This window comes from Phocoena sinus, chromosome 11 (genome assembly GCF_008692025.1).
Source record: "Phocoena sinus isolate mPhoSin1 chromosome 11, mPhoSin1.pri, whole genome shotgun sequence".
Taxonomy (NCBI): Eukaryota; Metazoa; Chordata; class Mammalia; order Artiodactyla; family Phocoenidae; genus Phocoena; species Phocoena sinus.
This window is the reverse complement of record NC_045773.1, coordinates 60,316,560-60,344,440: the sequence shown is the minus strand read 5'-3', so window position 1 is coordinate 60,344,440 and position 27,881 is coordinate 60,316,560. Positions and strand designations below refer to the sequence as shown.

At 41.6% G+C, this 27,881-nt stretch overlaps 1 protein-coding gene across 14 annotated transcripts in view; it reads right to left on the bottom strand.

Moving 5' to 3' along the window:
- Nucleotides 1-27,881, bottom strand: part of DST (dystonin) — a 508,299-nt gene that overhangs the window by 130,838 nt on the left and 349,580 nt on the right. For 5 of the 14 annotated variants that reach the window (XM_032647814.1, XM_032647805.1, XM_032647808.1 and 2 more), the window contains 11 exons: nt 19,923-20,051; nt 17,596-17,684; nt 16,459-16,594; nt 9,919-15,375; nt 9,649-9,798; nt 9,293-9,508; nt 8,970-9,119; nt 7,349-7,582; nt 5,981-6,133; nt 3,668-3,901; nt 2,723-2,989 (listed from right to left, as the gene is read on the bottom strand). In XM_032647814.1, coding sequence (XP_032503705.1) covers nt 2,723-2,989; nt 3,668-3,901; nt 5,981-6,133; nt 7,349-7,582; nt 8,970-9,119; nt 9,293-9,508; nt 9,649-9,798; nt 9,919-15,375; nt 16,459-16,594; nt 17,596-17,684; nt 19,923-20,051 — 7,215 coding nt within the window. Of the gene's footprint in view, nt 1-2,722; nt 2,990-3,667; nt 3,902-5,980; nt 6,134-7,348; nt 7,583-8,969; nt 9,120-9,292; nt 9,509-9,648; nt 9,799-9,918; nt 15,376-16,458; nt 16,595-17,595; nt 17,685-19,922; nt 20,052-23,842; nt 26,498-27,881 lie in introns of all 14 variants that reach the window. The other 9 variants (XM_032647809.1, XM_032647815.1, XM_032647811.1 and 6 more) reach the window with 2 other exon arrangements.

Genomic DNA, 27,881 nt, shown 5'->3' with positions numbered 1-27,881 from the left:
TCAAGGAAGTACAATATTTTTTCTTAGGAAATGATCCTGAAAAGATATTTAATAGGAAAAAAAGAATCTATAATTTGAAACCTATAAAAACACTACGATCATCAGTAAGCAAGAACAACATACATTCGGAGAAGCCCAAAGGAAGTTAAAGGAACCCGTATAATAAAGGAGCATCTTGGAGCTACTCAGCTGACTGGGTCTCAGTTTCCTGCATGTGGAAAAAGGGACAATAACCCTACACATCACAGGTTTGCTGAAAGGAGCACAGGAAACCGCACACAGAGAATGCTGCCTGTTGAGCCGGGCACATGTCAGGGATCAAAGTCCACCCTGGAGGCAAGAGCAGAGTGTCTGGCAGGTCACAGGTGTGGGGCAGAAAGGTCATAGGTGTGCACAGCTACCCGCCCTCAGCCCTCAGCCGTGTGGGCCTCCGCAGCTAGAGTCCCTTCCTCTCCAGCCATAACCAGTTTCTTCCATCCACCCCAATATGCCATTAAAATGTGGTAAACAGCATAATGGAAAAGAATATAGAAAAGAATGCATATATATGTATAACTGAATTACTTTGCTGTACAGCAGAAGCTAATACAACATTGTAAATCAACTATACTTCAATTAAAAAAAAAAGCATAGTAATCCTTTTGGGCCATTTTCCACATTTCTTGTAATGTCTGACATGGAGCCATACAGCCTGATCCCATCACCTCCGAACTCCCTCTCCGACCTGGCCCTCCCCCTTCCCCACACCACACACTCTGCCTCCCACCTCTACCCCACCCCCACCCGCGGACACATCTGGACCTCTTTCTCCAGCTGTTCTCTTGTCTGGTTCCAGCTCTCCCCTCAGACACCTGCCTGCAACCCCTACCTCCTCTGAGTCTTTGCAGGAATCTCATCCCCCCGTGTGGACCTACTTGGACGAGGCTATTAACCCTGAAAGGTGGTCCCACCCCATCCGCCCACCCGTACCTAACTTGGCAAAAAGTTACCACCTTCCAGCATCCCACAGAATTTGGATGTTTACTGCCTGCCCTATTATCGTCACCCCCCAGCAGGCAAGCACCAAGACAGGGAATTTACTTTGCTCACTACCTAAAACAGAGCACTCAGGGGCTGAGAAAATATCATTCTATGCCATCAAGTGAAAAGGGCCAAGAAGCACTGCTGTGGGACAGCTGTTCCCGCGAAGTCTGATCCCAGCTGCCAGCCGAGAACAGACTCATCAATCCTTGTCCCCTTGTCTGTGACAGCACCTGACACACAGTGGGCATAGGACAAGTACTTTTGTCTAAATAACTTTTCTCCCGCAGGCTTTTCTCTCTCTTCGGTATCTGAATTATATTCATACACCATCTCCGTGGTCAGACAGATGTATATAATACCTATAAAGTCACCTGACCCATCCCTTCCTTTTACAGATGAGGGGAGACAGGCTGCAGGAGGAGAAGTACTGGGCCCAGGACACGTAGCACAGAGAGTTAGTACGAGAGCCCTCGTGTCTCCCGAGCCTCTGGGCCATCTCTCCACTTTGCCAGGAGAGCAGGAATTTGTGAAGCACTTTCAGATTCTCATACTCTTAGCAGTGAAAAGTTCAGAAGGCAAACTTCATGCTGTGGCTAAAAACAAGTGTTTCCGGTAAGGCACCTGTATGTCTGGGTCCACCCTGGTATTTTTCACTCCTTTGGTCAAGTTACTAACCTTTCCTGATTCCTTTGTACCTGACTCACAGGTTCCTTTAGGAATTCATTAGATTTTTCATTTTAAGACACAATTACAGTCAGGTTCTGGAATAGCCCCTTGAAATTGTGATGTAATGAATAGCCCAGCTCTTCTGGTTTCCTTTCTACTTCCTGTACTAGAAGAGCTTCACAGAGGGCATTCTATTCCCAAGACTCCAAAGACAAAGACTCGGAGGCAAACAACAGAATTGCAAATGTTCCCCAGGCCCAGGCATCTGCCCATCAAAAGCTACACACTGAAATAAAATGATCAACTATGTGACTCTTTAAAAATGGCTTTCAAATGTTCCCTTGGCTCCTGTAGCAGCATTAATGTTAGCCCTAGATTTTTCATGCAGTGAATTTTCACTCCTCTTCTCAGCCACAGCCTTCACCAAAAAGATGACCTGAAGTCTGGAGAGAACTTGAGTAAACTCAGGAGGGCACAGCAAGCCCGGGCTGGAATTGAGCAGAGGGACTGAGCTCACAGCCTAGTTTAAAATCCCAACTCCATCCCTTACTAGAAGTGTAACCTCAGGCAAGACACCTCATTCTGTAAGTTACAGTTTCCCCATCTGTAAAATGAGAATAAGAATAACATTAATAATAATAATTTCATCACCATAATAATGATATTCTCATTTGACAGAGTGGTGGGGAGAACTAAATGAACACAGTAATGAGTCACGATGGGAAGAGCTCTGAAGAGTGCCTGGTCCACTGTCACTGCTTTACGAACATTAGCTATTATTGTTATTTCTATTAATTCCTTACAACTCTGCTTCACAGAGAAGAACACCACATCCAATGATGTATTTCCCACTGTTTTTCACTTGCTTAGAATTCTCACCATAACTTACATGGACATACTGATGACCCTAAAACAAAGACTTTACTCTCAAGGGTCCCTGAGGTTTGAAAAGATAACTCACATGCTAAGTGCTTCCTGTCTTTATAGACCTGAAAATAGACGTTAACAAGATCATCTGTTTAAAACCACTCACCTTCATCTTCTGGTACTGCTGGTTCAGGTTCTCCTTGGTGGTCGCTACGTGCCCATCAACATCCACATCCAACAGGTTACCATTAACTTCATCCTCTTCTCCCATCACCGACTTGCCGTCACCCTCTTGAATATGAGTCCCGTTCTGTTCAATGACCTGTTTCTGTTCCATCCCTGCCCTTCCTGAGTCTCTGTCAACATTTGCCAACCAGTCTAAAAGGTTTTCGATTTTGGTTTTGCTCTCTTCCAGCTGCTTTACAGCTGCAACCTGGGCAGGAAAGGTCACAAGAGACAACCTTGAATGTGGGCCAAGGCAAGAGTGTTGTAAGACTTCCCAAAAGCAAATACTTAGATCATTGAAAATCAGAGTAGGGAAATTAAACCAGACCCACAATGAAAACTGAACACACTGAAATTAAGCCTTACAGCGACAGGCAGTTACCCTGAAGTTTCCACTGTTCTTAAAAACACATTCCAAAGTTTTAACTGTAATTAATGGACCTCACACATTTCACAAGTAGGAAGCCTGACAATCCCACTTAAATTGTTTTTAAAAGTTTAACAAAGCCTACAATCTATTATGTATAAAATAAATAAGCTACTAAGATATACTGTACAACCCAGGGAAGATAGCCAATATTTTATAATAACTCTAAATGGAGTGTAACCTTTAAGAATTATGAATCACCATGTTGTGCACCTGACACATATAATATTGCACATCAACTATACCTCGATAAAATTTTTTTTTTTAAAGTTCAACAAAGCCAATTCTTCAAACTTTGTAGTATTTGGTCAATTGCCTACGTGAAAACCCAGAATTCTAGTCTCTGGTGCTAATCATCACTTACGACCACCTGATACCACGTAATAAATCAAGGCGCTGTTACACTCATCATTTTCAACAAAGCCGTAGGAACAGGGTACCACATATTTGAATAAGGACCTTTTCCGTTTCTTCCTTGATTGCTGTCGTCACAACTTTATCCAGCTCTCTTTTCGACTGTTCTGCCTTTAAATTAAGCTGTTCACACTTTATCTTAGCTTCATTAAGTTTCTGTTCAATCAGAGCCTTATCTTCTTGTGACAGTTTTTCACCACTCTCTTTTAAGAAGTTCTCTGTGTTTTTCACTATTTCTGCCAATGCCTGTGCACTTCCTTGCATATCTTTCTGTAATTCCTTATAACATAAAAGAAAAATAAAATCTTAGTAAATTACTACTTATTTAATTCTTCCACAATTGTAATTCTAAAACAGGGTGGGGGGGGCAGAGAAGAATCTAGCACATACAGGTTGTTAAAGCATATTCAATACTCTGTTAATTTGAGTTGGTTTATTTAAATCACAATAGTTAATATAATTTGAAACCTCAGAGAACATTAAAGAAAGGTATGAGATTTGCAAGTTTAACAAATGGATGTGGTTTGTAAAACACTGAAAACAATTATTTACAAATGTAATCTATACATATTTGCACATACCAGATTTTTTTACATTATGTGAGTACATTTATTAAAGCTTTTAAATACATGGTAATATTATATGTTCTGTTTTTAAACATTTAATTTTAACATATATCTGCTGCTCAGGATAAAAACAAATAGTTCTCAAAGTTATGAGCTAAATTATTCCTAATGTAATTTCTATACTAAGATGATGACTTCTTCTAAATACCAGAGCTCTATAAAATAAAATGTTCGCTTCTTTGCCCTAGCTGCTAGGAAGCTCAGAGTAAGATCTCTCCTCAACAGTTACAGCTTTCCTTCGTCTAGAGTTCTCTATGTAATTTTTCCTCCTTTACACTTTCATTCTCTATAGAGTACTATGTTTAACTCTTCATATTGTTTTTCTCCATAGTTTTATTTTAAGTCTCCCCAAATTTTTCTAGGAAGTATTTGAATTGAAAGAGATACTGTCCAGTTTTCCAAGCACCACTTAGTGAAGAGACTGTCTTTTCCCCATTGCATATTTTTGCCTCCTGTGCTGTAGATTAAGTGACCATAGCTGTGTGAGTTTATCTCTGGGCTATTTATCCTGTTCCATTGATCTCTGTGTCTGTTTTTGTGCCAGTACCATACTGTTTTATTCCTATAGCATTGTAGGATGGTTTGAAATCCAGGAGTATGATAACTCTAGCTTTGTTCTTTCTCAAAGTTGCTTTGGCTATTTGGGGTCTTTTGTGGTTCCATATAAATTTTAGGATTATTTGTTCTAGTTCTGTGAAACATGTCATGGGTATTTTGATAGGGATCACAATGAATCTGCAGATTTCTTTGAGTGGTATGCACATTTTAACAATATCAATTCTTCTAATCCATGAATGCTATGTATAGAATACAAAAAATACAAGGATATATTGTACAGCACAGAGAATGAAGCCAATATGTTAGAATAATTTTAAATGGTGTATCATCTATTGCGTTGGCCAAAAAGTTCGTTCTGGTCTTTCCGTAAGATGTTACAGGAAAACCCGAACGAACTTTTCGGCCAACCCAATATTAAATGTTGAATCACTGTGTTGTATATCTGAAACTAATATAATATTGTAAATCAACTATACTTTAAAATAAATAAATATTTTTTAATAAAGAAAGAGACACTCTTTACTGAGCCACTACTATATGACATTAACTGTGCTGGTCACTTTACATAAAATATCTAGTTGAGTCTGACAATAACATGGCAGTGGAAGTTTGAGCAAAGGCAGTGAGGCCCAGAGAGATTAAGGTACAAAGCTGACAATGTGCAGAGTCTGGGACTGGATGATCTCGTTACAACGAGAATGTTCTTTCTCCTGACACCAAAATAAAACTTTATCTGTCATTATTGTTTGTTCTTTCAGTGAAAAAAAAAAAAAAAAACGAATTCCAGAGAACAATGAAAGGAATAGGATGGGGCTAAGAGAGAAAAAGAACCCAAACTCATGGCTATGTCTCCTGATGTGCAAGTGAGTTGGGCTTCAACAGATCCAAATTCTAACTCATCACACAAGGTATTTCCACTATCAAATCTCCTTTATATCGCCTCCACTCAATGTCTCACTAAAAAAAAAAAGCCAGGAAAATTACCTGGCTTGTTGGAGCTGGACGTATGACTCTTAGTATAAAGTTTCAAGCTCAGGTCTGGGGGCGTCTTGGGTACACCTTGCCTCCGAAAAGCTAAAATGATGACTACTTTCCAATAACCTGAACTGCTTTCCAAATACTTGTAATCAGTCTTAACATCAACTCAACCCACTAATGCAAAGCTAGATTCTACCTCCTGCTTGGACTGGTACTTCTTTAACTCAGCCGTGCCATCTCCAATCATGAAGGCTTCCTGATGACCAATGAGGCGGTTCTCGGTTTGGGTGAGGAGGTCACAGATGCCCTGGAGTTTCTCTCTGTACTCCTGATGACGCTCCTCCACCATCTGAAGGGAGCAAAAGCAAAGCCTCGTGAATGTGGCCACCAACTCACTACTGTCATAGCTCTTTACGAGAACACATTTTGCAAGTTTCCTCTATGTAAGCTCTCCTAAGTATGCTGTAAACATGATAGCAGTGGGGTACACACTGAGCAAGGTACACAGAAAGTGAGAGCATGTCTCATGTACAAGGAAGGAGATCCCGTTTGGATGACAGCTCAACAGAACACTGGCCACACATATGTGTAAGAGATGGAGCTTCTGACCGACAGGAAGAAACATCCCACTTTCTGAAGCTCTTGAAACCTGCGACACACACAATTAATTCTGCAAAAGGATATCAAAACAGAAGTTAGTCGTGATTTGTCTGTTAAAATATTCGATACGTGTAAACCGGTTACCGTGCTGGAGACCATGCTTGTGCTTCCAGAAGTGATCAAAGGAGCCTTGCACGCAATATCTCTCCTTAATCACTGTGGCTAATTCCATCCCCACCTCTGCTCATTATTGCTATTGGATGGACCACCTCAATATAATTCGTTAAATCACCCTAAGAGATTAATTCAGCCATTACTTGCATCTTTTGTTTTCCTTTTATATACATACTAGTTATTTATTCTATAGCCATAGATCATGTTGACTAGGAGCCTGACACATGCCAGGCAAGGTCCTGAGGGTTTTATATTCTTTCTTTCATCGGTGCCCACAATACTACCGGGCAAGCACTGCTACGATTTCCAATTTCCCAATGAGAAAACTGGTTCAGTGACTTGCCCTGGGTCCCACAGCAAGTGAGTGGTATAAATGGGGTGTAAACTCAGGCAGCCTGGCTCCAGAGCCTGGCCCTACCCTGCCATGCCCACCCACCTCCCAAAGGGAAAAGATACCCTTAACCTTCTCTATCCACATGTTCATCAATTTATCCCCAGAAATTTCTCAATGCATCCACATTTCCTCCTCCTAGAAAAAAAATCAAAACTCTCCTCTGAAAACAGTAGTTTGAGGGAGGTCATGAAAATTAAAAGCAACTAATTATAGCCTTCTTATGGCACACAGTACTTTTATATATTGTAGGATCGCTATATTATACCCTGTTCACTCATTGCCAGTCCAGAAAATCTCTCCTGTCTTCTCTTATCCACAACCCCTGGGGTTTACATTACAGGTTTCACACTGAAGACCTAAATACCAAGAATTCCCACTCCGCAAAGAGAGGCGGACCTTCTGACGATCGAGATCTTGTTCTAGCTGTAACTGAGCCTCTAAATGTTCCACCTGGGTAGTTACTGATTCCTGCACGTCAAGGAAACCCTTCTGAGTTGTATTTAAGAGCCTCAGCAGTTGTCTGCTTTGGGTGGGAGACAGATCTTGTGCATGTTCAGAGATGAAGAACTGCACGTCAAAGGCAGTGGTCTCCAGCTGCGTTTTGGTGTGTCCGAGGTCTTTTAACACATTCTGTGAAAAAAGTAGTATGAGTTACCAACAGCGAGTTAAGCCACAATAGAAAGTTTCTATTAACAATAACATTTATTATACATATGCTTCTTCTATCAGGGATTCAAGCTTTTATTGACATTTTTTCACAATTCACTGAGTCAAGCCATTCATTCGTACTGAATGGTAGTGATGAAATTATTTCAATACTATGGTCATTAATACATTAAAAAACAATCCCTCTCAGAATATATTGACCTTGTCTGGCAGAGTTACTTGAAATGTAACTCCGCCAAAAGGTAAAGATCTAACTTGTGTACATTTAGCATATTGAAGGGAAACAACATTAAAATACTGAATGGATAAAAAAGATGTGGCACATATATACAATGGAATATTACTCAGCCATAAAAAGAAATGAAATTGAGTTATTTCTAATGAGGTGGATGGACCTAGAGTCTATCATACAGAGTGAAGTAAGTCAGAACGAGAAAAACAAATACCTTTATGCTAACACATATATGTGGAATCTAAAAAAAAAACGGTTCTGAAGAACCTAGGGGCAGGACAGAAATAATAATAATGCAGACGTAGAGAATGGACTTGAGGACACAGGGAGAGGGAAGGGTAAGCTGGGATGAAGTGAGAGAGTGGCATGGACATATACACACTACCAAATGTAAAATAGATAGCTAGCGGGAAGCAGCCACATAGCACAGGGAGATCAGCTCGGTGCTTTGTGACCACCTAGTGGGGTGGGATAGGGAGGGTGGGAGGGAGACACAAGAGGGAGGAGATATGGGGATATATGTATACATATAGCTGATTCACTTTGTTATATAGCAGAAACTAACACAACAATGTAAAGCAATTATACTCCAATAAAGATGTTAAAAATATATTCCTTGCTAATATTTATAAATATCCATGTAATTGTGGCAGCACATACACGAGACCATGGGAATTTAAAACATAAATCCAGTAGGCCAGAATTTCAGTTTTCTGACTCGCAGGCCAGGAGTGTCACTGCCCGCCATTCATGAGGGATGCTGTTCACATTGAGAACTTGGGGAAGAAAGGCATGACAGAAATGATTAATACCATGAAGCAGCTACAGGACTGAATTAAATGATTGTCTTTATGTGACTGATACATCCATAAATACATAAATACCAACCTCAACATGCAGTGGTAGTAAGAGTTTTATAAAGTCTGCAGGGACCTCATCAGAATGACATCTGTAAGGTTGTGATTATTTTATAGCTGAGTCAACTGTGAACAAACACCTCTTAGCGAAAAAGGAAATAATCCTTTATAGCTTCAGCAAAGTCACATTTTTTCTAAACCTTTGTTACATTCAATCCACAGGTTTTCTGATGTACTTGGTCTTATTGACTTTGACACTTGCCTTGAGAAACTCCAAGCTTTGCTTTACATGTCCAGTATCTTGAACCATCATGACCTCCACATCCTTCACAGATGTGCTCATCTCTGATATCCAACGCGAGAACAACTGAAGTTTGTGCAGAAATTCTTCATGGGAAACTGCTAGTTTAGACTAGAAAATAAAATTGCATGTTCATTTCTGTCTGTCCCCAAATTTCAAATTCCTACAAATAATGATCCTGTGTTAAGAGCTTAATAGTTTATCATCTTATGACTAAATTTTCAAACCCTCAGTTTTCTCCCAAACACTAGTTCTGACTCAACGTGAGACGGTCTGGTACCTACCATCTCGGAGTCAATAGCCAGCATGATGTGGTTCATTCTTTCCGAAGACAAGGCATGGAGGGAGGAGAAGGCCGTCTGCAGACTCTGGAGGCTTACACTCAGGTCCTCGAGCTGTCCCCTGGGGAAGTCACCTGGCAGAGACTTTAAAAACTCTTCTGCCAGCGTCATGTCTTTTCTTAAAATCACACCAATTGGAGCCAATCCCAATTCAAATGTCTGCAAAAAATACACATCCCAGATATACCTAGTGAGAAACACAAATATAACTAATATTCAAAATATAAAAATGCTCTTTTTAATTTTCCAAATTAATATCAGCTGACTACCCTCCATAACTGGCAGCAGACAATTCTCACCTCTAGCTGTTTAAGTTGGTTCTTCAAAGCTTCTAGATTGTTATCCAGAGACTCCTGGTTACCTAAGGGAGGCCTCATATCTTGAAGCAAAGCCAAATACTCGCACATCTTTGATCTGTGCTGTAAACACTGCTGTAGCTCATTGGAAAACTAAACACAAATGTGGACATGTTAATTCAATAGGCTTTATGCAGATTTTCAAGCAAATAAAATGTATGGGATTATTCCCAAATGCAAGCTACTTCCTTATAAAATGTAAAGTCTACTTACTTGTTCCATCAAGCTGTCTCCAGAAGCCATGTCTTTTGACCCTGAAATACATTCCAAACGGTTTGGGGATTCAGCGCATAGCTCCTCCAGCCTCCCGCCTCTTGGCAATGCTGATGCACAGACAGGAGAGTTTTCTGGTCCATTTTCTTTCATATTTTGTAAATTAAGGGAATGGGGTTTTTCTCTCTTGCTGTTATGATCACCAAGAATGTGTGGCTTTTCATCCATCATCTCAGAAGCTGTAGATGATTTTTGATTCAATTCTCCACCCTGTCCTCCTTTCTCTGAATATCCATCAGCAAGCAGCTTGCAGAAAACATTTTCAAGTTGCAGAGGAAGAACTTCAGATGTCCTACCTCTTTTCTCTAGATCACACTCCATCTGAGTTAATTCTTTCATCAATTCAAATGCTCCCGAAATTTTCTGGCTATCCTGATTTTGCTTAAGTATATCGAGAAGCAGCTCAGACTTGAGGTTTGCAGTACAGAGCGGATCCTCTCTGCCCTCTGCTTTTAGTTCTGGCGAGTTATTCATGGGGGAAATACCATAGTCACTGGTTTTAGAGTTGCCAGACACACCAGATGCTTCACTTACCAATGATGATGAGCTAACTCTTTTAATTAAGTTTTGAATTGCAATGTTAGTATCTGCACAGGCTGAAGGTTCTCCAAGCTCTTGAGGATTCATATGACCTTCTTTCAATCTACCTTTTAAGATGTCCTTGACATCTTCAATGGAGACCTGAGATAACTCAGGAATCTGAACCTCGTTTTCCTGGACTCCTGGAGATGAGGCTGGTTCTTTTCGCGCCTGTTGCTCAATTACTCCTTTCTCACTGTTAATTTCTAAGGATGAGCAGTCAGTGTTTAACGTGTTACTGGAGTTATTTCTTATTCCATCTGCACAGAGTTCTGACTGCACAAAATCCGTATGTTTCCCAAAGCCCTCTGCATCTGTAAGAGGGAAGACTGAAGGTGTGCTTTCATCTCCTTCTGGTGTGAACTCAGGAACTGCTGATCCTCCTTCTGAGACACTTTCTTTAGTAGGAAGATCCTTCTGTTGGACCATCTCCTTTGGAGGTAAGTCTTCTTGGGCAAGAGCTGCCTTTTCTTTTACATTATTAACTCCTAATTGCACATGCTCATTCCTGGGAGGGGAAGCTACTAGAATACAGCTTGGGGTATCTTCATCTGGTTTCAGTATGTCTTTTGCTTTCACATTTTTAGCACAGTGTTTTAAATAAGTAAACAGATCAAGCTCTTTTTCAGGTCCATCGGTGGTTGAATCCTTCTCAATCCTTGTATTCCTTTCAGACAAGGTCATGTCTGAAGTCATGTCATCAGTGATCACTTGGGAAACTGAGGAATCGAATATTTCTTCATGATTCTCAAATTGAACGGGACTTTTGCTAACTATTGTTGGCAGATTCTTTGGTTCATCTTTAAGGGCTACTGTTGCTTTTTTAAGGCTCCCTTCCTGATTATGTCCTTCACTGTGTGTGATGTGTGGGAACGGAAACAGACTATTAACTAAATCCAGACTCTCCCTTGTACTTTTACTGGGCAAAAGTCGAAGACATTTATTATCTTCTACAGGACCTTCTATAAGCACTTCTCCTTTACCTGCACACATTTTATGAACCAATGTTTCATCTTCTATTAGTATACTGTTTTTGTCAGCTCTCCTTTTAATTAGATCTTTTCCATTGCCTTGAGGATCTTGGTCAGTTACAGAGACTCTGGATGACAAATGGCTTTCCTCCGCAGGTTTTACTATTAAACTGGGCTCAGAACAAATGTCTTTATCAGAAGATGAGTCACCCTGAAGTGTCACATTCTCATAATATGGATTTCCACCTTTCACAGAGTCCATAGATTCTGGCCCTCGAATCAACTTAACCCCTGTGTTCTTTAGATCACCCGCTAGCTCAGAAGTTGAACCGACACTAGTATTATGTAAAACACCAACAGGGCTTAAAGCGTTTTCCGATTCCGTGTCTTTCATGACAGACAGCAATTTATCCTTAAGGACCATCTCATGATTCAACAGATCTTTGCTTTTTCGAACAACCTCAGTTGCATATTCTGGAAGGTTACTTCTTTCAGGAACCAAGCTACTTTTACTACTTGATTCTGGCTGCAAAACATTTACACTTTGCTGTTTTTCCAAAGAACTATGATGGTGCTTTTGATCCGGGAGAATCGTTTTATTGCTACTTTGACTTGCATGGCTGTTTCCCGGTTTGGGTGCAGTGGTGACACACACGGGGACATCCACACCCTCAGCCTCGTCCTGGCACACGGGCTTTCCATCCTCACCTCCTGCTCCTTCTTCTTTGGCATCACCACCACCATCGTCATCATCGTCGTCCTGATCATTACTGTCACACTCAGAGTCCCCATAACTTTCTTCATTTTGCACAGAATCTAAACGATCGGGATCAGATTTAAATTCTTGCCCAGTTACATACTCTCCTCTCCCTCTCCAACAGCCAGCACCCTCAGAATTTAATGGAGTCCTGAAGCTCTCTTTTCTTCCTACAATTTCATGGTCAGTCAATGAGTCAGACTCATCACCTTCAAGGTCATCTGTGCTGTCCCGTTCTGATACGATTTCCATCAACCGTCCATTCACCTCATAGGAGGCAAGTGAATTTAAGTGGATTCTTTCACCAGAATCGAATTCTGCTTTCTCAGCAACTATGAGAAAATCCTGCAGAGACTGTGCTTCTCCCTTCACACCTAAGCTATCAACCAGTCCCCCTTGGGTCCCCAAAGAATGTTCATCTTCTTTAGAAACATCATAAAACGCCTCTCCAGAAGGAGCGGCCCAGTCATCTTCCTCTGGCAGCGTGTCATAGTCCTTGGGCTGCAGACAACCATGGTCATCACCTTCCAGAGGCAGGGAATCATGGTCATCATCTTCAAACAAGGGCGTGTCATAAAAGTCAGCATCGCTGTCTGTATCTGTTTCTGTGTCGCTCTGCTGATCACCCAGCAGTGATGTTTCATAGTCACCAGCACTGGCGCTGACAGCCCCTTCAGATGATGGGGTATGAATGTGAGCCATGTTGATGTGATGACTACCACCCCTCAGGGGCAGGGCACAGGAGGACCCTTCCACCGTGGACTCACTTTGCTCGTCTTCGGGTTCCTGATAAGAAGCAGCAAGCATTTTTTCATCATTCTGATCTTGTACCTGAGGGTTACTATAACCAATACTGAAAGATTTTTGTACAGTGTTTTCTCCCTGTAAACTGATGTTGATAGCTGCAATTCCCAGAAACTGGTCTTGAAATTTTTCTCTTATTCTTTGACCCGATAACATGGTTTGGTCACTGAATGGCAATGTAAAGGCTTCACGTTTATTTCCACTGTTCTCTGCAGTGTGTACATCATGAAAACTTCCCTGACTGGTCCTCAGTTTATCATGACTTAACAAGGCACTCAGCCTGGGGGAATAGTCCAAGAGACTTGAATCCCTGCTAATATTATCTTCATTCACCGTTTCATTCAAATCACAGATTCTACTAGTTTTTGATTTTACTATAGGACTTATCAAATCACTTGCAAAGTTTTGAAGGTTTTTAGAATGACTACATTCATCTGCATGTTCCTTTGTTTCTATTTGGCTTTGATTTTCACCATTTTCAAGTCTGTTTTCAGAGTCTTGTCTGAGCAGGCTAACTTCAGCAAGTCCAGGCTCTGTTAAATGTGGTATCAAACTAGGAACACACAGGCTGGATGAATCCTTAACTTTATAATCAGTTGCCAGTATATCTGCCACGTTTTCTGACTGGCGAAATTCACTCCTGGTAACGTTAGTTCCCAGTTCCTGAAACTCTTCATCCATGGCATTTTCAGAGGTTCCTTTACGTTTAGGTTCTCTGCAATGACATTTATCAAAACTACCTGGTATAGCTGTACTTTCACTCGTTTCTTTACTTGCAGCATTATTCAGAAATACACCAGGAAGTCTTATGACATCAAGACATTCTTTTACAGGCGTGTTCTCATCAATTTCTGCACCACAGCCTTCCAGGAGCATCTGAACAGCGTCACCCAAGCCTCCATCATACAGCAAAAGCCTCTGCCCTGTGTTTGCATCCATATAGCTATTTATCATCAAATAAGACAGGAATAATTTTTTAGTTTGTTCTGAGCTCTGAGTCACCACTGGCTCTTCTCCATCAAAAACATCTTCTTCTTGCCTGTAATCATGGACCATGGATGGCTGGAATTTACAAAAAGAGAGCCATCTTCTGGAATTTTCACAAGCTTCGAAATCTCCCAAATCTGGCATTTCATCGGGCAGCGTTATACTTTTTAAAATCGATGCTGTGTGATTGTCTATGATTCCGAGTTGCATGGCAACGTCCAAACCAATGACTTGAGATGTTTCTGGAATGTAAAGAGCAGCGATTTTCTGCCTGCCGTTCAGGATCTTAGACGCCAATTCATTGGTAATCAACTCCTGCTGCAGGGAAGAAGATGTAGGGAATATCTCCCCAGAGTGAGGCCAGATGAGGCCCACGTAGCCTCGCTGAGCCTCGAGGACCAGAAGGGCACTGCTGGACGTTATCAGATCACATTGGACTGCCTCATCGACAGTTAAACGCTTGGCGGGGTTGCATTGGATGATTCCGCCTGTTTCCACCTGGTAGGTGAGGATACTGTTGGCAGTGTCTCTGTCCATCACCCCCTCTGCCACGGCTTCTTCTACAGTCATTCTCTGACCAGACTTGGAATGGATCAGACCTCCTGAAAGCAGCTGCGCACCCAGTAACCTGAACATGGTCTCACGGTCTATGAGGCCTTCATGAGCTGCCCTTAAAATGCTTAAGTTTCTCCCACATTTTAACGTTATCCTGCCTCCTTCTTGTGGCCTCACAGGCAGAAGCCGCACCCCTGTGTTTTCCTGTAAAATACTTCTTTGCATTATATCTATTAAAGACACCTTCTCAGAGGTGGTGGGGTCGATAAGATCTTTACACAGATTCTGCCGTTCCAGGATTTTAGAAAATAAGGCAGAGGAAACCAGGTGCTGCTGGAAAGCCTTCTGCAGTGTCAGCTGTTCTCCTGTGGCCGGAATAACGAGAGAGCCCGTGGAAAGCAGGATCTCAAGAACTCTGATGGCCATGGGTTCTGAGATCACACCTTCAGCCAGAGCATCCAGCACTGGAACCGTGGTGGACGACACAGCAGAAATAATCTCCTTCGTTTCACTGAGTTCTCGGAGTTGGCTAAGAACTTGCTCATCAATAAGGCCATGATTTTGGGCATCTTTGAGGTCAAAGCATGTTCTTAATTCTGGTGAAACAAGCCCAGAAATCATGAGCTGGGTCTCAAGCAATCGGATCCCCGTGTCATAATCAATGAGGCCTCTTAACACGGCCTGAAAGACAGAAAGGACTTCTCCCGTGCCCTGATCAATGGTGCCTGCGATGACTTTATCCAGCTGAAAGGAAAGCATGAAGTCTCAGTCAGTGACACGAGGGTGGGCAGAGCGTCATGAAACTTAGTTTGCATTTTCTTATAAAAAAGACACTTCGACATAAAAATCCTCTACTTACCAAGACGCGGCAAGGCTGTGAGTGTTAAGCAGCTCAAATGCACAAGTGATCTATGTCAGTGATCTATTCGAGAGCACAGGATGTGATAAAGCTTTGAAAACGACATGCATCTGTGAACTGAAAACTTCATATCGTGTACATTAAGAAGGTTAGTGAGGACACAGGAAATGATGAGGGTGAGGAAACAGGACACACACCTAGAAGGCAAACCATGCTCTCTGCAATCGGGTGAGATTAGTCTCCTGACACAAGAGAGAGTTTCAAACCCCATGCTATTGATGTTTACAGCATACAGACTTCTTCACAGATAGCCAAAACCCATGAGCCAGAAAAATCGTTACATACCCTCAAAATACGACAAATAGTATGTAAAGTACTCCAGGGAGTGAGGGAATTGAGTATAAAGATAACTGTTTGAATACTGGATTTTGTGTTGAATATGTGTTGTCAAGTTTTAAAAGTTTAAGGATAGGCCAAACTTTAAGCTATTTCTGTTATATTTTAAGAAGATGCTAGAGCATCCTCGCTAAAACATATGGTCCAGTATTTCTCAAAGAAATCTCATGGATATCTCTGAAAATCAGACAAATCCCCTAATGCTCCAATGTCACGTTTAGACGTGACTCACGGACTATTTTATACCATCATATTTATATAGTAGAATATCTATCATATCTATATAACAGTAGAGGAATGGCTTTGACAGAGAAGAGTTAGAAAAATGAATGATTCTTTCCTTTTACCATGCAAGGCAGAGATTAAGATGTCACAGAAATTGATGACAGCAAGTGTAAGACTGCATTTAATGAACAACACTGAAATCTCCTAGTACTTAAATAAACCCCAGCCATGTTTCTTCCATGTACACAACTCAAGGTCATTTCTTTGTCATTGACATATATTTCTACAATCATGCAGTTAAACTAAAAGTCTTAAAACAGCCTCATGTTCTAAATAAATAACATTACCTTCTCCTCTACCTTTATATCTCCTAAGGTTTGTGATTGTTGTAGTTGTTTCAGAGATTCACTAAAGAATAAATTATAACTTTCTTGGAGAGTTTTCACTTGTTTTTCCAATTCATTTCTTTCTTCGTCTGTCATTCTAAAATAACCAGGAAGTACGAAAAGACGAATATAAGTCTTCAAGTGATAAAGATGACACACTAGCCTCGATGATTTTGCAAAGAATACTTTCCTAAATTAGCATAGGGTCATAAAATATAATCTCATATACAGATTACTCAGGTCTTAGAATGGTTGTATATGAAAATTAAGGATGGCCCTTATGACCCTAAAAACATCCAGGAATCCTTCTCTTGCCTGGAAAAGGACTAAAGGAAAACAGTGTAAACTAATATATCAGCACCTCTCTAGCATATACAAATTTCTAAAATAACAACTGCTGTTGTCTGACAGAGGGAAAGATCCCATTGTTAGTTCCAACATGGAAAAGGGACAAGTAAGGTACCATGACTCAAGATGAAACTTGTTCAAGCAGAAGGATGAATAAAGAGGAAATTTATAAGGAAATTAACCCAATTTCCTTATAAATTTAACCTAAGGTACAATATAAAATCATTCTAGAGTAATTCTAAAGATGACAGACAAACAATATTTAAGAAAAGGGTAGACTCCTTCCCTGTCTGAGGCATTAGCTGAAATATATGAAGTGCCTTGTTGCAAAAAGTAGGACCAAACCACAAGAAATTAAGTTGCCACAGTTCTCAGCTAAGAAAATGAAGAACGTATTTACACACATTTTCCAAAAGGTAGGTCTTGGAGAGTAAGTACTACTCAGAATCAAGACTTGGCTTGGCATCTTTACTCACTAGCTACAGATCCTAAACTCTCTGAGCCTGTTTCCTCATCAGCAATATATGGGGGTAATAAGTACATTTCAGGGTTTTGGTAAAGACCAAGAGTGATGAAAAGCGACAATTAAATAGCCAAGTTTATAATCTTAGGTTATTATATTACTAAGTAAATTTGTGATTGAGTCCCATTTTTAAACTCTACATTGCAATTGACCATCCTCTACTTTGCTAAGAGTTTTGAAGACCACTCCCCTACTTCAAATAAAAGACCTAATGAAAACCAACATACTTGTCTCCGTGTTTAGCCAGGAAGAGCTGCATAGTTTGCAGTGCTTCGGATAATTGTTCCTTCTTGACTGATATTTCCTCACTGGAAATCTGCGAGGTAAAGAAAACACACTCAAGCTCTTCCTTCACAAAGATGACACAACAGTCATTTAAAAAAACTCCAAGTTTTCATCAAGACCCACACGATGGGAATATTTTCAGGTGATCTGAGTAAATACCCATCACTTATTACTGGTTCACAGGCCTGGATAAGAAGACTGCTTTTGAGAATGCACGATGAAGGAAAGTCCCTCCCTCTAACCCTAAGGCCATCATTTCCACGAGGAAATAATACTACTGCATGATATGGTTCTTGCATTTGTCCCAGCCCAACCACGAACAGAGAATGCCTTAATGATTCCCCAGGTGGCCAAACGTTCAGCACTGGAAGAACATTGCCATCCTCAAAAAGATACATGAACATGGAACAAAAACCTTCCCTTCCTTCCCCCAAGCTCCTGGATACAATGCTCCTCTGGAAAAAAATTCCTCTCTAGAAGTATTCCTCTCTAGGTTTGCAGGTCAAGATTAAATAATTTCTATTACTGGGACTTCACTTGCAAAAGTCGCCTGTGACAGACAGAGAAATAAAATTGACCTGTTTACTTTCTCCTAATTCCTCTCTGTATCATTTCTGAAGACCTAATAGCAGAAAGTAAATGCCATTCTTTTAAGTGAGCAGAAATGAAATGATGGGACAATGAAAAGGTGTATTTTCCCCAGACGTATTCTATTGAGAGTCAGCCTAAAGTCTATTTTTCATGGCTATAGGTAATGATGAGGCAATACTGATTTTTTGAAAGACACATTTATTACTGACATCAAATTACCTTAAATATCCTTCAACAGAGAGACCATCGAGTGCTATTCAAGATTTATAACTGGGGCCATGATCTGCATTGCAAAGGTATCTGTCTACTTTTATGTCTGCTAGGTCTAACACTAACACTGGTCGGTAAAATTCTGGAGAATTTAGAACTACAGAATGAGGAAATACCAAGCCTTTATAAACCACGTTCCTGAAAAGAAACTTGTTCTCTCAAGAAATCCTTGCTAAGTTTGTGTCCCTATTTTAGCTCTTTTCCTATTTGACAGGGGGAAAATGAAGAAGATGTTTTAAACTAAATATTCGCATAAAATTGCTTTGAAGGTTTTGGGTTTAAAACACTAAATGTAATTTTCCTTTCCAACTTATTTCCCCCACACTCTATAAAATGTAGTTTGCTAGACTATGAGCTAAGCTGGCTTTATTTCAACTGAATGAGAATTCAAGTAAATACTCAGGTCTATAAACCTCTCCCAGGGGAACCTCAAATAAGGTTCATCTGCCTCATGCCATAGGCGAAATGAGACAAGATGTTGAAGCTTTCTGTTATTGGATTATGTCAAAAATGTCTGTTTCAAGTGATGACAAGTGTGTACTGATGCAGAGCTGGAAGGGAAAGCTAATGATTGCCTCTGTAGTTTCCACAGGTCAGGCAGGAGCAGCAGGGCAGTGCAGGAAACATAATCGAGAAAAATACTGCTTACTTAGCGGAAATTTATTTTTTAAAATATAGTAGCAATTCCAGCATTATCAGTAGCAGCAGCAAAACTGCTTAACTCAGTGCCCTCAGAGCTTCAGGTGGGACAGCCCAAAGGACACCTCAGAGCAGTAACATCTCACGAAACGCGGCCACTCAACTTATGTCAAGTAGTGGGGTTCAGAACACAGCCTACAGAACTAAAGACTTCATTTAGGGAAGGGAAAGAATCTAGAATTTCCAGTGGATGATGGGAGAACACTTCTTTCGGAAATAGAAAAGACCCAGAAAAGCACAACTAAATGCGATCCTCAAATGTTAACATCTTGGTCTGCAGTTTGTTGCTCTTGAAACTTGTTGTTTCTATTCTAAGAACGAGCTTGCAACTCTTTATGACACAGAGTGCATGAATGTACTCAGGGCACCAAACAGAGTGACTCTGTTCTTCTGCAATGCTCATCAAAACGATCAGGAAGCAGATCTCACTGTGAGGAAAAGCAGTCCCACATATTGGTTGACTAACAGTGAGACTAATACTGATGAAGTCCAGGTTTTGGAAGCAGAGACAGCTTCTTCTGCCACATACTGTGATTCCTTGGGCAAGTTACTTTACGTCTCTGATCCTCATTATAACTGCATATAGAAATGGGGGAAACTAAAGAATTAAAGGGTTTTTTTTTTAGGTGGACTGTATCAACTCAGTAAATTCTCCCCACTGTAATTATTGATATTATCATTATTATTAAACCAGGACCTCGGTGAGTACCTTTTGCTTAAAGAAGGAAGACTTTTCAGCCTTCTCTCCGTCTTTCAATGTCTTGCTGATATTTGATACCCATTTTTGTAATTCTCTGGCTTTTTCAACATGCTCTTTCTTTTCTTCTTCCAGTGACTTCTGACAGGTGTGAGTGGTTAAAAAAAAAAAAGATATATTCCAGTAAATTACTGAGCCATTAAAGTGATCTCTCCGCAGAAAACAAGGATTTAAAAATATTTTTTCATCACACACAGGTTATCGAGATATTTTATTCATTTTTTACCATATTCAACACGTCACGTAGCAGATGTACTTCCAAAATGTTTATGGTAGCAAAGCAAGCTGTGAGAAATAGTCTTGAATGATCAGCCTAACCTCCTAGCTAGTCTATTAATATGACACATTTAAAAACTCAACTTTATTCATGAAGCACTAAAAGAAATCTGAATTGCTGCCTTTGCATTAGCATTACAATCATAACTGTCGTGACAGAAAAGTAACAGACAATGGAAAGCTGAAAGAATAAAGTCTACACAAAACAAAAAATACACAGAACGAAGAAAAACCTTCCCTCTCCTCCAACACATAACCCATTCATAATGCTGCTTTTAATTACAAAGTCGTAACTAGAAATGGGAGATGGTGGTAAAATATAATATGTAAAGAAGATTATGACATACAGAAAAACTAAAAATGTTCATTTTTCAAGACAATCTGAAACACTACAGCCTCACGGATGTGAGAACAAGTTTACATTTTCCTCTGCGATTCCACGGTTCTTTTTTAAGTGCTCTTTCAGTGAGTGTAATGAATCATTTAATAAATGGGAACCCTGACACCAGGTTGGATCCAGGCAGTGATGCAGAGTTCTGAAGAAAGGATGCTGTAAACTCATGGGAGATCCTCAAGCTTATCCCATATTCCAGGTAAAATACTTTTATTTAGTTTGGGTAGGAGTCAAAAAACGAATCTCAAAGCTAAATGGAACCATTATGAAGAGGAGTAAATCTTTTGTTATTTTCCATTTTAAAAGTATTCTCTCTCGGGCAGAATGGAGTCTAAAATCCAAGCCTCCTGACGTTTAGTCTAAAGGAGTGATGCAAATTCTTCCAGATCAGGAGACAGCAAACTTTATTCTGGAAAGGACCAGAGAGCAAATATTTTTGGCTTTGTGAGCCATATGGTTACTGTTAGAACTACTCAACTCCGTCCTTGTACCCAAAGACAATATGTACACAACAACGTGTCTGTATTCCAATAAAACTTTATCTAAAAAAATTAAAAAATTTTTTAAAATTATAAGTATTCTCTTCTGAGCAGTCAGGTGTTTCCAGCCCTCAAGAAATTAACAGTGCTTCAAGCATGTCACACAATTACTAGGCCGTGGATCTCATACCATCAAGCTGTGGACAAAGCAGATGAACTAGACAGCATCACCCTGACTCTGGTTCTATAAACAGGTCCTATTGTGAAGAATAGTAGAGGCTGGAAATCCCTGTCATCAAGGGCTCAGATACTTCTAGGAGTTTAAGTCCTGTGTGGAAATCAAAATCAGCTTTTTCTAAGGCTTCTTTATATGTCAACTTTCTTTTTGTTTGAGGACAGAGGATGTTTCTGACATAGGACTTTTGATCTTTGAGCTTTGTAGCAATGAAGACATCTATAATCCCTACTTGGAGGGCTTCTTCAATCGACAAGCGGGCCTGGGTCTGGGGCTCAATCAGCCCCCCTGTCAAGTACTGAAATTCCAGACAGCGGATTCCCATGTCCTTACTTATGATATTTGCACTCACAGCTTCCACCACTGACATCACTTTGTTACTGATAGGGTGACTTATCCCCGTGACGACTATCTCACACTGCCGTAGCTGCTGTGCAAACCCCTCGTCCACCAGGCCTCTGTGCAAGGCCTCGGCCACCCGGTACCTCTTGCCGGTCAGAGGGTCAATGATGCCCCCGGTACTGACTTGGGCTTCAAGGCATCGGAGGGCGGTGATGCGATCAACCAGATTCCGACGTGTGGCCTTTAGCACAGAGATCCTTTCCCCACTGGAAGTCAGCCAGTACCCTGCCACTGGACTGCGTGAGTCCTTCTTGGGGACTAACCTGCTCAGCAAGGAATCAGCGAGTTCTGTGAGTGTGAGGAAGCCTTCCTGATACTTTTTGATGGAGGCTTTGTCAATGGTTCCCTGCTCTATGGCCTCGCTGATACTGAACTGTAATCCTGTCTTAGTATCGGTCAGTATACGACAGGGACGCCCATAGGACTCAAAAAACGTGGCTTCCTTCCATTGATACTGCTGCCCCGACAGCTCAAGGTAGGTACTTTTCTCAATCAGGTTTCTCTGGAAAGCCTCGTAGGCAGTCAGTTCTGCTCCTGTCTTAGTGTTGACGACAGCAATCCTGTGAGTTTTCGCTACATTGAGATTGGAAATGTTCCTCTCCCCAAATGGAAACAGAAAGCACTGCCCGTCTACGTCAAAGACACACATGCGCAGTAACTCTGAGTAATACAGGGTTCGCTTGTTATTGGGATTGGGAAAGGCTCTGGTGTTGCTGGATGGCTCATGTAAAAACTGCAGGATGGCATTATTTAGCAGCCCCTGCTGCAGGGCAACTTCTGGAGGAACCCGAATGCCCCTCACGGGGTCGATGACGCCCCCACTGGCAATCTGCACCTCCAATATATGTTTGCCCCTTTGCCTGTCAAGCATTCTATTTTCCATGGCTTGGAACACTGACAGTGTCTTAGAAGAACATGGATACCCCAGGGCCGCCTTCTCTGCCTCAAGGAGCCTGATTTTGAATTCAGGGTCAACCACACCTTTAAGGATTGCATCCTCAACAGAATAGGTCTTCCCTGAAAGGGGGTCAATTATGAAACCCGTGGCCGCCTGAGCTTCTAAAAATGCTAAAGTCATCATCTTATCGATGATGATTTTCTTGGCAGCTGAGGAAAATGAAATCTTTTCTGTTGTGGATTCTAGGTAAAGCCCTGCAATGGAGGTGGCTTTTGTCAAAAACTTGCTCAGAGTTTTCTGGACTTCTTCAACGGTCTTAAGGCCAAGTCGCAGCTGCTCAACTGTTTTCATGTCCAGAAGCTTAGCTTCGACCAACTGCCTGGCCGTCACAGTGTGCCGGAGCCCTTGGAACTGAAACTCGTCATCCCTGACCGAGCATGCGTGATCACCACCAAAGTTCTGAAAGGTCTCTGGTTCTGAGCCCTTCTTAAGAAAATCTCTTTTGAGTCCACCCAGTGCCCTGCACCCTTCAAGCAGCCATTCATCAGCACTGGGGACTGGGCTCTTTTCTTGCTTTAATGCCGTGACTTCTGTGTGCATGGCATACTGCTTGTTCTTAGCTATCTGTAACGGGAATTTATAAGACGTTAAAAGTCATCTAAAGAACATTGTCATGTTACCCACTCTTAATCCAAATATAATTCCTAGAATAACAAAGATGAGATAAGAGAAAAACACTTTCAAGCCCAAGAGGGTTCAGGAACAAGAAATATTATTTTGACAGTCTGAAGTTTAAACTTTAGATGACAATTAAGGTATTAAAATGCTATGTCTAAAAAAGACAGGAGGTAAAATCTGTCCACAAAACGTGTTAGAAATTAAAGTTAACTGCTTGGTTTTTCTAGTTTTTTTTTTTTTAGGGTCAAATTTTTCGGAATAGAGTCCCACAGATATGACAGGATAGCCATGACCTCTGTGTTTTTCATCTCAAACATTTAAAAATTGAAGACTGTAGTTTGTAGTAAAGATTCAAGTAAATCACTAGAAAATGATAGCATGATTTTCTGTCAGACTACAAAGAGCCACTCACATTCAACACGGTTAAAAAATGTAGCCTAGCAGAGAAAGGAAACAAGAGCGGAAACCTGACAGAGGGTAGCTGACAAGGTTCCAGAATCCAGGGTATACCTCTAAGGGTGCCAGAAGCGTCACCAGGTCTATTTCACACTTGTCATCTTGACACCTGACAGCGTGTCTGGAATTGTACAGACCTTGATTTCTTAGCTTCTCGATTTCTGACGGTCTTGCAACAGGGTTCATCTCATCAAAAGTTATCTGTAATTCGGTGCTTGTTTGAGAAAAGTATTCAGAGTAACACTGCTGACTTTTCTCTTTCTCAACCGGAGCCCCTGACGGCCCGCCCTGGCCCTCCTTCTGCATCTGTTCAGCACCCCGATGTTGCCATCCTTCCTCCGAAAGCTGTGGTTCCTGAGTCCACCTCTGTAGAGGGGACCTGGCCATGGAGGGAGAGGAGGAGAAGTCCCCTGGGCGCTGATACTCCTTCACTGCCATCTCAAGATGTGGCTTGAAGGCTGGGTTCTTTTTCTGGATTTCACACTGGAGCACCACTAACTGATGCTCCTGTTCTTTTATCTGCTGATCCATCTTTTGCTTCAGGTTTTCCACCTCCCGTTTCTGGGCGACCAACTCATCTGTGAGCTTCCGACATTTCTGGTAGTGATGTGCCTCCCCATTCTGCCCTCGGTGCATCTGCTCACGATATTGCTGGAGCTGCCTCTCAAGTTCTCGGATATTTGTTTCACAGAGCCTTGCGTTCTCTTGCGCCTTGAACTTTTCCCGCTGGAGAGACACAAAGTCAAGCTGGATGCCCGAAATATCATGTTCCGTGATAACTTTGGAGTCCATCAGTTTTTCCATCTTTTTCCGAAACTCCTCTGCAGAACGTTTGAATTTCTCAGATTCCTCCTGAAACAGAACCATCTTCCTGTGGGTCACCTGCTCCTCTAGGATCTTTAAGTGCAGTTCGTCTTGCACCTTTTTCAATCTGTCGTTCAGGTCCTGCACCTGTGCCCACTGCATCTGCACTGCCTGCTCCCCAAGGCGTTTCTCCTCTTTGGATGCACTTAGCTCAGCACTCAGACTTTGCACCTCCTTCTCCGTGTTCTGGATGATGAGGTCCTGCTGGTCACACTTCTGCTTAAATTCACTTACTAAATGTTGACTTTGGGCCAGGTCTTCTTCCAGGCATTTGATCCTCCTCTGGAAATCCTGTTCCGTTTTCGTCTGTTTGTGCAAGTGTTTGTTTGTGGCACAAAGCTGGTCTTTAAAACCATCCGCCTGGATTTTCAGTGCTTCACATCTTTGCTGGATGGCTTGTTTCTCTAAGACCACATTTGCCGATTCTGCCTGAATTCTCTCCATCATTAACTTGGTTTCGTTATTCTGCCTGGTGAGCTCATCCACTTTGTGCTTTAGTGTGTCTGCACAGTCATTACTTCTCTCCAATTCCTCTTTAAGCTTTTGGATTTTCTCATTATTCTCCTTTTCGGCTTGAATATTTTGAAGCAACTGCACGTGGCTTTTCTCAAATTGTTCTTTCAGGTGATCGGACTTTCTCTGGTAGGATCGTGCTCTTTCGCCAGAGAAGTCCTTGTCATCCTGCAAAGAAGTAACTTGTGAATTTAAATGCTGGATGCTCCTCTTGGTGACGGCCTGTGTCCTGGTGATCCGGTCCACCTCCCTCTGCAGCTTCCCTTTCTCCTCCTGCAGAGATTCCAGTTCTAGCTCATAGTTGTGCTTTATCCTCTTAAGGTCATTGGCCTCCTGCCTGACCTCTTCTGCCTTCCCTGTGGTCTGGCTCAGCTGCCTGTCCAGCTCCCGGAGCTGCCGAGAGAACCCCTCCTCCGCCTGGTCCTTCCTTTCCAACTCCAGCTTGAGGCATCTCAGTGCATTGCTGGTTTCACCTAGTTTTTCTTTAAGCAAGCGAGCCTTCTCCTCTGATGAAGTTTTCTTGAGCTGCAGGGCACTGAGTTCATACTTCAGCTCCCTCATGTCCTTCTCAGCCTTTCTATCGGCCACTGTCACCTCATCCACCTGCTGCTTCAGTTCCTCAGCCTGGGTGCTTGTACAAGCTGGCAGTGGGTTTTCTTTGAACGAACACTGCATCTCGATTATTTTTCTTCTGGCTTCCGATTCAATTTTCTGCTTTTCCTTCAGCTGTTTCTCCGCCACCTGTTTCTGGAACGTGAGGTCTTTCTCCATCTGCTCGACCAGCTTCAGGAGCTCCTCTTCGTGGTCCTTCTTTCTCCTTAGTTCCTCCATCAGCTTATCTTTCTGTTGCTCCACCTCGTGGAGGCTGGAGTCTTTCCTCTTCAGATGGTTCTCCAGGGCCCTCCTGGTGGCAGTGTGCTCCTCCAGCTGTTTCCGGAAGCCACGCAGGTTCCTCTGCACGGCCTCCCTCTGGGCCTCGGCCTCGGCCGTGAGCCTCCACACGCGCTCCAGCTCGCGCTGTGCCGCCTCCTTCTCCCCCTCAATGGCCTCCAGCTCCCGGCGGTACCTCTGGGCCTCGCCCTCCGCCCGCATCTTCTGCAGGGTGATGTCCGCTGCATCTCTCTGCTGCTTCCTCAGCTCGTTCTCCGCTGCCTCCCTGACCTTTGGAAGCTCCTCCTCAACCCGGGACTTCTGCTTCTCAAGCTCAGCCAGCATCCTCTCCAGCTCTGTTATCTTCTCCGTGAGTTTGCGATTCTCCAGCATCGTCGCCTCCTGCCGCTGGAGCAGATCTGAATACACCCCGTGCTCAGAAGCCTCCTGACACCTTTTCATCTATGAGAGACGTTCAGAAGGGTCAAACCCATTCGACTCCAATCTGTCTTTAAGAATCTGAAGCCATGCTCATGAAAGGACTTACACAGACCAGTGAAGCCAAAGGTAGCACAAACCCCACCACCAACCCCACCACCATCTGCAGAGAAGAAGCTTCAGAAAGTCAATAGTCAGAGAAGACAAAAAACCCTGCGTGTCAGGTTTTCTAAATCAAGGAATCTTTTCTTTCTTTTTTTTTTTTTTGGTCTCTTAGGAATAATTCTGCTTTTAAAATTAGCTAGCTCAGAATTTTACAGCAAGAAGGAAGCTTACAGTATGACCCTCACCCCAGATGAGGACACTGAGGTCTAGGGAGGTTAAATAATTTTGAAAACTCACACAATAGGCAAGTGACAAAGTAGGAACCAAAATTCTCACAACAGTCCTCTTTCTGCTCTCACACACAACTCAGTCCTGTGGACTGAGAAGAACATACAATGCATAGGAACTGAATGACATTAGAGAATTTAGTTTTCATTTTCTAGCCCAATGGAAATTTGAAATGATATTTACATTCTCCTGTCTTAATGGTGAAAGAAGCAAGATACAGAACTTTGGAACAGAGAGCCAATTGAGGAAATAATACTTAACATAAGGAAGGAGGAAAATTATATAAAAATCTGTAATTTCTACAATCAAATGCCTCACTAATTTATATTTGCCCTACTATGATACTTAAAATAATCAGAATTGCTAATGCAAAGGCACCTATAGTCCCTGGTGGCTTTAGAAAAGATGTGCTTCATATACTCACTGATTTTGTTGTTGTCCTTAATGACATGGCTCATATGAATCCACTTTGACAAGAACCTTCAGATACTCCATAAACATAAAGATATTTGTTAAATATAAATGCTTGTAAAAGTGTACTTAGGGATTCAGATCCAATTAAGAAAATCTGTTTACTCTACTGATTACAGAATCAATCTCAGCTGGGAGAAATACACTTGACTACAGAACATGATCAGGGCTAGTTTATAATCACAATTTAATTTCTCTTTATTAATACCATAAGGTTATTAGTGTCATATCATCAGCTCAAAATCATCATATTTAGAAATAATTTAAACAAAAGGAGGGAAATTATTCTAAATAGCAGATTTTATTTTCATTGAAAAGCCCTGGTAAATCTCAAGAATTTAGTTTGTATTATAGACCATGCATCTTATTTTTCTTCCTCTCATTTCTTGATCCCCAATAATCTTGATGAGAATTTTAGATGTTTCCTTTGCTAACCTAAATATGATTTTTAATAAGAATTCATATGAAAAAAAATCTCATCACAGTCTGCAATATTTAGTGTTCTATTTTCTTTATTTTCTTATCAGGGTCAACTCTCAGTGAT